Consider the following 13,852-nt stretch of genomic DNA (forward strand, 5'->3'; position numbering starts at 1 on the left):
AGAGGAGGGAGGGAGAGGAGGGGCTGTCGGTGTGTTCAGGAGGCCAGTTTAAAGCTGCAGTACCGAGGTGATTAATGGAGTTTCCTGACGGACGCGTTGCTAACAGAAGCTAACTGTCGCTAACAGTAATGTTAGATGCTGTTAGCTAGTTAGCTCGTGCAGCTGATATAGCGCCTTTTTTGTTGAGAAGTTGCAGTTTTAATGGGGTTATATGTTTATATATAAGACCTCTTGCCTGGTTGCGGTGCCTGGGGTCTAGAAAACAAATAATTGTCGTTATTAATGAAGAAGCTGAAGAGGCAATGGTAAGTAAAGTAGATTTTGTTACCTTTTGGCAGAGCCAATCTAGCGGTTTCCCAATGTGTCCATTCTTTGTGATAAGCTAAGCTAATGTTGCTCTGGTTGTGGTTTTATATGTAACAGAGAGACAGAGTGGAATTGTTGTCGTCATCTAACTCTTAGTAAGAAAAGAAAATAACTAGTATTTCCCACAATGTTGAACATCCATTTAAACAGCAATGCTCATATCTTAAAACATACTGTATTTGATAAACACACAATATCTATTTTTTAAATGGAAAAACTACCTTAATAAATTCAGTTTTTATGACACTCCCTGTAAGTTCCAAAACTTCTGAAATTGTACACCTACTCTGTACACTTTAGGATTTTCCCCTGACCTTTGCTCAATGCACACTGGGATGATAGAATGGTTTCCTCATCACCCAGAAAAGTAATAAGTGGTTAGTCACTAGATGGAGGGATGGATGGGTTGTTGAACTACATTAAAGTGAAAACCATCCCGACCAGTGCTCTCCAACCCTTTTTCTGAGCCAGCAGTCAGAAAGCTGCTGGTGTTTGTTCTGACCATGTAATCAGTGACTATTTTACACCGGGGATGCAAAACAGATTCAATTACATGTATTTAACAGCCAGGTAAGACCAGCAGGCACCAGTGGAGAAAGTCACAAGCCATTTCAAGGTGAAGGACTGAATAAAAAGTATGCTTCATATTCTGCACAGTTCTTCCATTCATTCCTTCCACATTCCTGTAATCGAGAGAAGAATGTTATCTGAAATGCAAAAGGAAATTAGAAATATGTTGGTCCGTCCGTCCCTTGCATATCAACCACATGACTGCGTGAAGCTGGAGGGAAGATGGACACTGGCAAAATCCCCGGAGGCCTTCCCCTTTGATGGTCGGCACCATGGAAACATACAGCGATTTGTCCATCACGGTGTCCTGGGTGGAAAGCTCATAATTACGAGTGCATTGTGATTAGACTGAAGTCGGGATTATAAGACAACATGCCTCATTCTCACCTTTCTTTCAGCTAATGGAATTGACTCATCCTGCAGAATGAGAACTCAATTGATTTTTTTCCTTTCTCTTTGTCAGGTATTGAACTGGCAGTCTATGTGAGGATCTACAAGATTTAACAAGAAAGCAAAAGGTGAAAAAAATGGAGCTTCAAGCTCAAAGCTTCCAGCCTTGACAAAATGATTAGGTGGAAGAATACTTCTTTGTAATATAAAAGACACCATCTGCTAGTTGTTACTGACTCACACAGTGGTAAACAGCACACAGAAAGCATTTTATAAAATAAATGTTCATGTGACTGAAATGGGGAACTCATGTGGCCACATTAATGTGGCCACATCCAGTGTGTAACATTTAGGAGGATATATAGGCATAAATTGAATATAATATTCATAGGTATCGTTTCATTTGTGTAGAATCACCTGAAAATAAGAATAGTGACCTTAAAATTAACTATCTACAGGGTCCTTTTCTATAGAGTCCACCATGTTGAATTTCCATATTTCTACAGTAGCCCAGAACAGACAAACCAAACACTGCTGGTGGCACAGCAGCTTTGGACCACCAGGGAGAGGAGGATTTTTGGGTCCAGGGCTAGGAGGACCCAGGGGGAGAATGCTGACAGGAAGAGCGCGAGAATGGGCACCAGAATCACAGTCTCAACATGGCAGGTTCAGGCAGGCACAGGAGAGGCATGAAGCAGGAGAGGAGTGGAAGGGAGGTCAGGCATCAGTCAGTGCCCACCTCTAGAGGCTTGAGCTTCAAAACTGTTATTTCCTCACATTCTGTTCATAATTACAGTAAAATTTTAAATGTTTTAAACTAAAATTCTTACATATAGCTTTAAGTGAATAAATAAGGCAGCAGACTAAATTTTGCATTCCAACACTCCACTGATAAACAGTATTTTGAAAAATGAGGGGGATTATGTAAACCCTTTGCACAGCTTATAACGCCATCTGAAATATTCTGCCTCTGCAACCAAATCCTAAAATGCTTCTCCTTTTTTACAGTAAAAAAAGGAAAGGGAGTGTTTGTAAGCTGCAGCAATGTTTGTTAGTAGCGATAAAGCCGTGGCTGTGTTAGAGAAAATGAAAAAGACATGTTCAAGGTCACAGATGTTTAATTGCAATGATGTTATCTCTAATTAACCCAAACCGTCCTTGCCAAGCCACCATTAACAGCATAATGCTGCAGTATACCATAGGCAGGCTTGGAAATCTCTGCAGGGGTTATGAGCCTTCAGCTTGCAAGAATAACATAAGTGCTTATCTGCAAAAACAGATATCTCCGTTTTGATTTATTTTTCCAAATCATGTTTTTTTTGTGCACTCCAGGAAATATCAGTCAAATTGGAGTTGGCTCATTTGTTTAAAAATTTATTTTATCTGTTTTTGCAAATGAACTATGGACAAACAAATGTACATATGTTTCTGTCAAATTAAGGCCAAAATAAAGGGGTTTGAGGGTGTTAATCAATACCAAAAGAAATGACCCAACACCACTGAGGATTTGCTGGATTTAAAGCTAATGTGATCTGAATTCATGGGTTAAGATTTAAGGAATTATTCCTGGTTCAGACTTTAATTTGTGCAAGGGGAAACAAAGTGATATGTTATGATTTAGTTATGCGTCACTGAGGTTTAACAGTTAGGTCAAAAACATACTCACGTTTATGTAAACTGATTTATCTGAAAAGAAATAGAGGCTTCTTTTTCAGATCAATCACCCTTAAAGACACAATTCGAAGGGGAATAGCAGCTTTTTAGTATTGCCCTCCCATAAGTTTGGACAAGTGACAACTAGACAGGGCCACTCTACAACTTTAATTCCAATCTTCAGGATGTGATGTTTCTGCAGAATTTAAATAAATAGATTTTCAGGTTCAGTAGGTTTGAAAATGCCACAAACACGTCACAATTTAGCTGTGTTTGCAGTTATTAAGGACCATTCCACCAAATCTGTGCCTTTTCCCAGGACAATACATGCATAAATATTCTTGAAACCTATCTATATAATAGATCATTTTAAATTGGGTTACACTTTGGTTTAATTGCAATTTGAAGATGCATCATATAAAACCTTAATAAAAGCTATCTAAAACCTAACTATGAAATATAATTTAAAATCCTTCAGAAATGATTTTATTTTGTATTATTGTGTGGCTCTATTTGAAATTTAGACTTAAAATACATTTTCTCATTGGAAATTGATAACATGTTACACATTTTAGTTGTGTCCCAAGGTTTTCACTCCTATTATCCTGACACATTCCTCCAGTATACAGTATAAATATATTAAATATTTCCTCCTTTTTTGAGAACTGTCTGTTGATATTTCCTATTTATTTTCAATGTCTTTCCATTTATTAAGGAAAACATTAAGTGTGTTTTAGTTACTTTATGTCTAAAAAGCCACCAGCAAACTATGTAATTTCCCCCCATTGAAAGCTATCCTATCCACTACTACTGGAAAATGTATCATTCTAATTGGTAGGTGCATTTAAAGTCAGTGAACAGAAAACAGTAAGCAACTGGAACAAAATGAAGCAGAGGGGCAGCCACTATCTCAGGGGAATCACAGACTGTCACTTTAAATGGGAATTCAAATGTCAACATAGTCCTCAAAACAACAATCTAAATGTGTGAATATTCATAAATATCATAGAATTGTGGGAAATGCACTTGAATAAAGGGCTGTTGGAGGGCTCTCATATGGACCCCCACTATGTCTGTACCATGGTTACACCCTTGCATCCCCCTCACATTATCAACAAGAATCTTTTGAGTCTGCTGAAGGCCATGGGAAGACCAATAGTCTGAACAAGGATGTTTACTTCTTAGATGTTATTATGTTTTCTTATAGCAGGCTATAGTTTTGGTAAACCATCTGGAAGATGCAAATTGATCTCATGCTATTATCTTTGATGCCATGTGGTTGCATTTTACTTAATCTTACTTTCAGCCCTGGTACGAAAAATGCTTCCATTTGGAAACTAAATTAAAAAATTAAAAAATAAATAAAAAAACAAAAATGTAATAGTTAAAATTACAACATGCAAATGGCACCGATTTGGCTCCTGACTGCATTTGCACCAAAACACCTTAATAACTCAATTCTCTCGTCGTGGTTCCACTCAGAATTTGTGGTGCTGATGCTGCACCCTCTCCTACCGCGCCTTCTCCCTCTCCTCTTCTTCCCGCACCCCCCCTCTCCTCCTTTTGGCAGCAGCACTCTCATATTATTGGTGTACTGGCTGCTGGTGTATTCCGTATTTACTCTCAGGGCGACCCCTCCCTCAGCGACATGCAACCCGACCTGCAGGTGAACAGTTCAGCTGCAGCTTCCCTGTTTCCTCCTCACACTCCGGCTGGAACATTGGCGGAGGGCAAACGATGCGCTTCGCTCCAAAAAAAGAGCCGAGTTGCCTGTAGGATTTTAGGATTCACATACGGGACGCGGACCCGAATCGCGTCCGGAGAGCGCATCTGGATGTGATTGCGAAGGCAGACGAGGTGATGGTCTGAACTGGCAGCAGTGTGGGCGTAAAGGTGAGCCGTCGGCTGGGTTAGTTCTGTTTGTTTTGTTTTGCTTTCATAAAAGTGGTGAAATCCTGGTTGTTCTCTGTTTTCTGAGCCAGATAATGTGCGAGGAGAGAACCGGAGAGGGGCAAAGTAGACTAATATAGAAGAGTTCTTTCACCTACAACCAGTTTACATTGCGCACTCGTGTACTGACATGAGTGCTGTGCCTTTTAGCTTTTATTTCCATGTTCCCACATCTGCAAACTTCACTGTGGTCTGACAGTTCTTCTCAGTATCTGCTAATTACCTCCTTGGTTAATTGATTAATTGCTTGGTCTACAAAGACCTATAGTTAAAGTCCAACATGACCTCTTTTAAAAGTCAGGTCATGTCCTAGCAGCAGTCCAAAACCCAAGTTTACAATGATATAAGAGAGAAGAGCAGCCCATCCTCACATTCAAGCAGCTGCAACTACAGAATTAGTGGTATTCTTGCTTAAGAAATTACTTAAATGACGAATCAATTATCAAAAGAGTTTCTAATTAATGTTATGCTGATCAATCAGCCAATTGCTGCAGTTCTGAACCTCACTTTTGCCCCACTGTTTTCCTTTCCTGTGCTTGTTTACTATTAATCTGCTTACAGCACATATAAAATAATCATTATGAGACCAGTTTGATGGGGAAAACAGCTGCTTATGGAGATTTTGAATAATAGAGTCGTGTAATTTAACTATACTATAAATATAGTTTTTATTTTGTATAATATTCTTGCTGTAACATATTGAGTACTACAATACACTGCAGTGCTATAATTTCAGTCAGAGAGTTAAACACAGGTGATAGATATAAAAGAACATGCAGCAAATGTTAGAATTGAGTAAAGGTGTTAAATAGAAAATTGTAAAACAGCAAACAGTAAAAAGTTAAGTGTTGTGAGCTAAAACAAGAAGTCATCAGCTTGCATTGTATTGGTGGGAAATATGGAGGAGGAGTATGGATTACTAACATGTATGGATCAAGTTACACTTGTTCCAGTAGTTACTAACAGTTGTCGGGTGCAGATGATGCCAGCAGCCATCACTGCTGTATTAGAATGTGGATTTCAATTTATTTTTAGAGTTACATGCATGTAATGCCTTATTACATGTTCTTGCTGTTTATCTTTCCTTGCCCATGGTTCATAGGGAACTGTTTAGTGCCGGTAGTGCAAGTAGATTATTATAACTGTAAAACTAGAATAAAAAAATAAGGAGATTCATTTCTCTCTCCCTTCTTTCCTCTCTGTCTGTGTCTCTCCTCAGTGTCATATTAGCCATCCACTATCAGAGGCTTGTAAACCTGAAATGTGTACACCGAGTGAGAAAGTAACCTGAGATCCCATCCTGAGGGAGTACCAGGATGCGTCCCACTGCATCAAAGCTTTTGGGCAAGACCAACGTTGGAGGCAGCTGTTGCAACCCTGTCGCTGCAGCTTTGCTGCTCTCCCTGTGTCTTGGCTTCCCTCGCTCTGTGGCCACTTGCCCACCCTACTGTCTTTGTGCCAGTGATATAATTTCATGCAGCGGCCACAATCTGTCCGTGCTGCCCTTTGATCTCCCAGGCTATGCCACACGGTTGGACCTGAGCCACAATGCCCTCAATGTCCTGCCTGTGGACTGGATTTCCCGACCGTTTGACCGGCTAGCTACACTGGTTCTCAGCCGAAACTCTATAAGACAAATTGAGGCCAACGCCTTCGCTGTGACGCCACATCTTCTCCACCTGGACCTCTCTTCCAACCAACTAACAGTGCTGAACTCATCCATCTTCACTGGGTTGAAGGAACTGAAAGAGCTGCTGCTGTTTGGCAACCAGATCACCCAGATTAACCCAGGGGCCTTCAGTGATCTTCACAGCCTACAGAGGCTCTACCTCTCTGGGAACAGACTGATGGCGTTCCCTCTGGGGCTTTATTGGGAACCTGGATCGCCTCGTAATCTGACCTTTCTCGATCTGTCATACAACAGGCTCTCCGAGGTGCCCGTCCAGAACCTGCTGTCTCTCACCCAGCAAGATGGAATTTATTTGCAGGAAAACCCTTTGGTCTGTGACTGCGCTTTACTCGCCTTGTTGGAGTACTGGATGTGGAAACAGTATCGCCCCCTGGTGGACTTCAGAGATGAATATCCATGTAGAGACGATTCAGGACCAGGGTCTGAATGTAGCCAACAGGTAGTGTTAGATATGCCCCTTGAGGCACAGACTTACCAAGTAGAGCCTGGTAAATGGCTAAGAGTGCCATGTCCAGGATTTGCTTCTCCAGCCCAGGAGGGACTGGTGGTGTTCTGGGTTACCCCAAAGACTGTGGTGAATTCGTCAACCAATGATCCGGATGACCACATAATAGTTTTCCCCAATGGCACCCTTGAAATCCGATCAGCCGTGATGGAGGATTCTGGTATGTATGGGTGTGTGACAGCACGCAGGCGCCACTATGACCCCAGTGAGTCTCTGGAGGTCAGCGTGGTGGTCGGAAACTTAAGCACTACCTCCACCAGCGGCTTGCCACACCGCAGTGGTGCCGAGCATTTCAATACAGCGTTCACCACCCTGGCTTCCTGTGTGGTCAGCATCATACTAGTGCTGCTCTATCTCTACCTCACTCCGTGTCGATGCCGGGAAAGCCGGGGCGGGGGAACGAGAGGGTGTGGCGGACGAGCCATCATTCTCTGTTCAGACCCCAGAGAGGTAGAGTCAGGACAGCGGAGGTCAAATGGAAAGAGGGTGGCTTTCTTAGAGCCTCAGACGGAGGACTCTGATATTGGTGTTCCAAAAACACCAGCAATGAACTTGGGTCATGTTACCACTGAGGGAATTCTCAAGAATGGAAGTAGGACAGTGGGACAGGCCCTCATAGACCCTGCTCACGTGGTATAGCAAGAAAATTACCTTTTGCACATTCCTGTATTCCTAAAGTCTGAACCCAAGTGTTTTTTTCACTGTCTTGTTTCAGTACATAACGAGAAAATCCATTTAATGTAAAGTAGTGTACTGTGATTCTTGTGAAGTAGGTTTGCGCCGTAGGGTTTGGGTGTTTGGTCTGAAGCTGAAAATGCAGCCCTTTTGTGGGCAGAATTTCAATTATGTCTCGACTGTAAGTGGTGTCTGTTTTCTATAAGAGGAGTTCATATGGAAATTTCCCTGTTAACGCGGGAAATTGTTACTGCAAAGATCACAAAGATCATATAAATGTGGGTGGTGTTTTAAATTGGGCTCAGAGGAATATTCACACCTGTCTTGATAAGCTGCTAGAGGCATTGATGGTTATTATACAGTATATGCATTGTGAATATTGCCAGTGACCCTTGTTATTTTTAACCATCTGTCTCTGTGCTGTGGAACTTATCATTATCAAAACATGTGAGTGGTGTGTGCAATTATCTAAACTTTGTTGTTTTGCCAGACCGCTACACACCCTCTTCAAATGATGTTAATCAAATATAACCCTGTGAAAGTTCCTGTATAAAAAGCAAAAAGAAACAATACAAAGTAAGACATAGACTAGCCTAATGTGTTGATATTAGGTGAAACCTAGAACCTAGAAAATGTTCACTCACAAATACAGACTGGTGTTTAGTTGGATGAAAATCCATTTGATGAACTCAAATGTGGTGGAATTCTCTTGGAGGGGTGGTCCATCCAGATTGGTTTCCCTTACCCATGTGTATTTGTTTAGGTTTTTATACATCAATCTGAGATTTCTGTCTCCATCCCAATACAGTGGAGGTGAATTGAATTTTGGTTGTGTTGTTCTTAACACTGAAAATTACATTTAAAGCTGCATTAATCAATGGGTCAAATGACTGCAATATGAACATAATTACTCAAAGTGATGAACAAACTAAGAATTACAAACCGATCACACTGTTTCTCTGGAGCATTTTAGTGCCTTTCATCTAATTGTTTTGACTTAACAGCCCGAAGCTTTACTGTTTTAGCTCATCAACCCTATTCCAGCCACAGAAGGCGGCTATTCTCAGCAAAAAGCACCAATAAACCTACTCTACGCCGCTCGCTCAGCAGCAACTGACTAGCTGGTGAACATAGTGGAACGTTTAGCAGCTTAAGATAAAGCAAAACAGAACTAAAAGAAGAGTAAATACTGGGCCAGAAACATGGCTCCAAATGTATGCTAATGTTGCTCTGTGTCTGCTGAATGTATAAATAGGCAACAGTTTGCTAACACGTACAGCATTTTAACTTAATTAGGTGATAATATGTCACTGTTGTTTACAGCTTGTTTCACTGCCCCCAAGTAACTAAAAAAATCTATTAATACTGTTTTAAAATAATTAGCATTCAGATTATGCAATGTCAGGCCAAACACATAATCCACAGACCTCACTGAGCAGTTTCCTTTGAAACTTCTGTCTAGTGAAGTAAATTGTCCCTTCAAAAACTGTTGTCTTGTGGATCATCCAGGGCACATACAACTCCTGCAAGATGATGTTTATTTTCCATAAATAACCTTTAGGCTACTGGCCCGTTTCCATATCTCCTGTTGTCACGTTAGAAAAAATAAGGTTCTGACGTCACTCATTCACTTGCTTTTAAAAAGTGCAGGCAGATAAACATACTCACTTAAAAGTAACTAGAAATTTGCATTTAAAGGTTATTTTCCAAAAAATAAATCCCGGGTGAGCATGGCCCTGGATGCCCCTACTTTTTCTGGGTTTTCTCTACCCACACAATTTTGTTACAGAAAGAATAACATCAAAAGAAATGTGTTTGACCATAATCAAAATTCCATTGACATTCATTGTATTGGGGTGGAGGCAAATAAAAACCTGCATGGCTACATATAAGACTGAAAATAATTTGTGTGGACTGACCCTTTAATCTGACTTCAACCAACAGATATATATATATATTAAATAACTACCATAATTTGAGGACTATATATAAAAAAAAATAGTACTATGTTGACACCTTGTTGACAAAATTAGTCCACAGAGGTGTCAGAGTTCAAGTCTAGACCAGTTCACCTGGAGCTGGTTCGGATTGATACTTCAGCTGGCTGGACACATGTCAACCTGATCCCTGTTCATCCTGTGAAAAACGGACTTCTCTGCTACCCCTCCACCTTGTTACACCGACCCACAGCTTTACAAACAGCAGATTCCCGGAGGAATTGATCCTTATCTGTTCAGACAGGAGCGGAGTTTGGGCTCTGCGATGAAGCCTCACTCAGCCCAGATTAGTGTCACAGAAATCAGGAGGTTTGCCGGCTTGCCCCAAGCCCACCGTGACCCACATTCCCCTGTCCTCCCTTTATTATGTTTTTATAGGTATGTGGAATAAGTTTCCTTGGCCGTACATGTCCATGCTACCAATGTCAGAATATTAACTTCTTAAAGTTTTCTCTGCTCTATTAGACGCAGGATCATTTTAAGTAGAGCAGTGAAGGTAACTCTTTGTGAGGACTGATATTTTTAGGTATGAAATAAAATGTTTCAGTCTGGAGGATGAGTGTGTTCTTTTATCCCTACAAGTGAATATAACAGTAATACCCATATATGACTTGTTTAGGATCTATTTTCACCGTGTTTGGCTCCTCTCTGGGGATCTGGTGCAATCTTTTTTGGATCTAAAATGCAAAGAGGCAGTTTGGGTGAAAAATGAAAAGTAGTGTTACATCAGAAGGATTTAAGGATGGCAAATAACCTCTTAGTGAGTCAACAAATCGCATTTTCAAAAATCCTCTTACAAGCCTTTTTTGTGACCAGCTGAAAAAAGCAAAACCCTTTAAAGCCTTCTTGTGCACTTGTTGGTCAGTACTTTTCCAAGGGGAAAGACATTTGATATGAACTTACACTAATTAAAAGTGGTGTAATGGCAGTGAGGACAAGGAGGCAACAGGCCAATGGCAGGTGTTGAATAGGTTTCAGGTAGTGATGGATCCCATTGGGACTAATTTAAGCATCCCTCGCCGTTCGCTGTGACAGGGTGCTTTTCACAGGTCAAGACAGTGACATTTGGAGAGTGTTGCAGGTGTTGTCAGTCCAGTAGAGAAAACTAGCAACTAATTTCCCCATTCCAGTTAGCAGCTTGCTTGTTAGTCACTGAATAATATTTGAATGATAATGACTGCAACAATTTATAGTAGAAATAGCACATAACTGTAGCCTCATTTAATATCTTCCCTTTATTTATTGTTGGTTTTAACGTGGCACTCCACAGCTATTACACACAACGATTACCAATTATCTCAGGTTAGGTTTAAATACCAAATATTTATAAAAACACATAAATGTGAGCATGTGTAAGGTGTGAATACAACACATTTATGGCCGAAAGCCTGCGTTACAAACTGAAGGTGTGGAGTTTCAAAGATAAGGGCATTTAACAGGGAGAGTCTGAGGGTTGGGTTGTGCTCAAACAGAACTAGTTTATAAGAAATGTTGAAAATCAATGTTGACATATTGGTGTTTATATTTGTTCCTAACGGCCACGCTGGAAAGCAGAGAGAAAAGCCGAGATAGAAAAGGGGGCGACGTGACACATTTTCAGACAGTCTCTCCTACAAGACATTAGTGTTGCACTCATAAAAGTGAAGTTGTGTGAAGAAAAAAAAGGAAGTTAGAGAGAGAAAATCAAACCCTGAATTCTGTCTTAGTTCAACGAACCTGACCAATCAAGGATGTCCCCCCCCCCAATGAAGGGGGAAGATTCTTGGTTTCAGGAAGCTGCAGAAGTTCTTTGATGCCCTAATTCCATATTGGGGAAGGGGGTTTCCGAATCTATTCGAACATCCGACAAGCCATGGAATAAACTGGCAGTTTCATGAAAGACACTGTTGAATTGCATTATGGGAATTGTAAGATCTAGTGTTTTTGGAGTTTGGGGACTAAAAGTCAGGATATCTGATTATATTTTATATGCCTAACTCAGTGCCCCAACTTTATGGATGTGCAGTATTAAATTGATGCATTGACCCTTTAATGAAAATGTTCATATGCATGTATTTGCACATTTATGTTGCCTGTGATACTCAATACACAACACCCAGAATAAACTGGAGCCAAAGACTGCTATACCAAAATATAGATTTTATTTACAATGTATGAAATAAAACATTTGTCTCCATTCAATTAAAAGTTAAAAATAAAAGGAAGGATGGAGTAAATTGAACAGTTAATAAATCAAATCAGACATTAAATGAGCAAGCAAAAAAAACAAAACAATGGTGGGGCTAGACTACACCATCATGGAGGTTAGTGTAGGGTTTAGCAATGAAAGAGGAAATTGTCACAAAATATGGAGGCAAATTATGAATAAACTAACACTACAAATCAACACTCAAATGACCCTACTCACAGCAAGCTACGGTGAGTCAAAACAACACAATAAATCACACACGCAAGACAGCTAATCTACTACTCAGTCCCCCTCAAAACCCCTCAAGTAAATTAGAACAGAAAATGGCCTGTTCAGTAGATGAGTTAAAGGCACACTAAAATCTAATAATTCATGGAATAACTGTGGCTGGCTCCTCTACTTGTGCCTTTGTTTAAAGTAGTTCCCTCCCCCTGTTAGAGGCATGCTGGTGACTGGAATCTATATTTATAAAGGAACATGTTAATATTGTATTAAGGTGACTAAAACCCTGTTATTTAAAAACATCTTCGTGCTGCTTGAGCATACCTTGTTTCTTGGCTGTGCCTAAACAGTCAATCTAAGCTTTAGTCCCTCGCCAAAGGTAAAAAAAATACATTTTTAACAATAATCTTTAAAAAATATTTAATTTTATTCTATGAGCTGGAAGAAATATTTTAAAGTTCTACAGTTTCACCATCAAAATCATGCTTTTAAACATATTTTAAAAAAGGGAGCCTACCAAATGAAACACCAAACAAAAGTTCAGCTGCTCTCTCAGGTGGGTCTCGTCCAGAAGTGCAGGAAGAAAAAGCCCAGGTGAGCAGCCCGTCCCTTTCCCTGGGTCCTATTGCTAGATACTTAGTTACATTCAATTAAAAATATATGTATGTACAGTATGTATATATGTTTGTATTTACTGTATATATGTGTGCATGTATTGGTCTGTATATGAATATTTAAGTATGTATATGTATATATGTACTCAGTGTATATGTATCTTATTCTGTTGTATTCTTTAAATGTCTCGAAGAAAAACCTCCTCACTAAAGTATTATTTCTTTTGCACTGTACACATAATCACTTGGAATAATATGTTAATACAGGTGATTTTTCCAGTTCTACACATATTGTGGGCAAAACTTGCTTTTGCTGCTTAAAACTGTCTTGTAAGCACCTCCTTGGAGTTGAAAGGTTAGTTAACTAGAATTAAAGGTCCAGTGTGTAACATTTAGGAATTTAGGAAATATTGCATGTTTCTTACTTTAGAATCTACAGAGGGAGCAGGTCGACTTCTGGGGAGTTCATTTTGGTTTTCTTCGTGGATATTTTGCTTTTGGTCTTGTCCCTGGGTACTTCTTTCCTGGTTGTTTTTTCTGTCCTCTCTCTGTATAGAGATTGTATACATTGTTTATTGACATCCCAAACGGTGGAAGCAGTCAAAAAAGCAAAACATAGGCTGACCGGCTCTCCTCTAGCCTTGATGGTCAAAGGTTCAAACTGTTAAGGCTCAGGATCTCTGTGATCTGCCGGCTCATTACCATCAAAGGGTAAGGACTCTGTAGGAGATAGGTCCTCTGCCTTTTATGATAATTCCACAGCCCTAATTGTTGCTGTCCGTGCTAGCTAAAAATGGCAGATGAGATAATGATGGTCAATATGTCTATCTGCCTCTGTCCCTTTTGTTTTTTGTTGGTAATGACCTGTAGCTCTGTGTGAGCATTAGCATGACCTGGTAAATATCGTATGTAGTTTTGTTAAATTCAATCATTATAAATGTTCTTGTATTCGTTTCTGTAATTATGTAACAGCATACTGTAGTGGTGGTAGCACTGTTTTTTGCACTAGGTATAATAATAGAGTGGAGTATT

At 40.0% G+C, this 13,852-nt stretch overlaps 1 protein-coding gene across 1 annotated transcript; it reads left to right on the forward strand.

Moving 5' to 3' along the window:
• Positions 1 to 6,245: 6,245 nt before the first annotated feature.
• On the forward strand, positions 6,246 to 7,763 carry LOC118342514 (amphoterin-induced protein 2-like). The gene has a single exon (XM_035681085.1). It carries the CDS (start codon positions 6,246 to 6,248, stop codon positions 7,761 to 7,763), a length of 1,518 nt encoding a protein of 505 aa, XP_035536978.1.
• The last annotated feature ends 6,089 nt before the right edge of the window (positions 7,764 to 13,852 follow it).

The sequence above is a fragment of the Morone saxatilis genome, unplaced genomic scaffold (genome assembly GCF_004916995.1).
Source record: "Morone saxatilis isolate NCDOM2014 unplaced genomic scaffold, NCSU_SB_2.0 Contig10, whole genome shotgun sequence".
In the NCBI taxonomy this organism is placed as follows: domain Eukaryota; kingdom Metazoa; phylum Chordata; class Actinopteri; family Moronidae; genus Morone; species Morone saxatilis.

Coding starts and splice junctions, on each gene's coding strand:
- LOC118342514 (XM_035681085.1), top strand. CDS start 6,246: ATGCGTCCCACTGCATCAAAGCTTTTGGGCAAGACCAACGTTGGAGGC.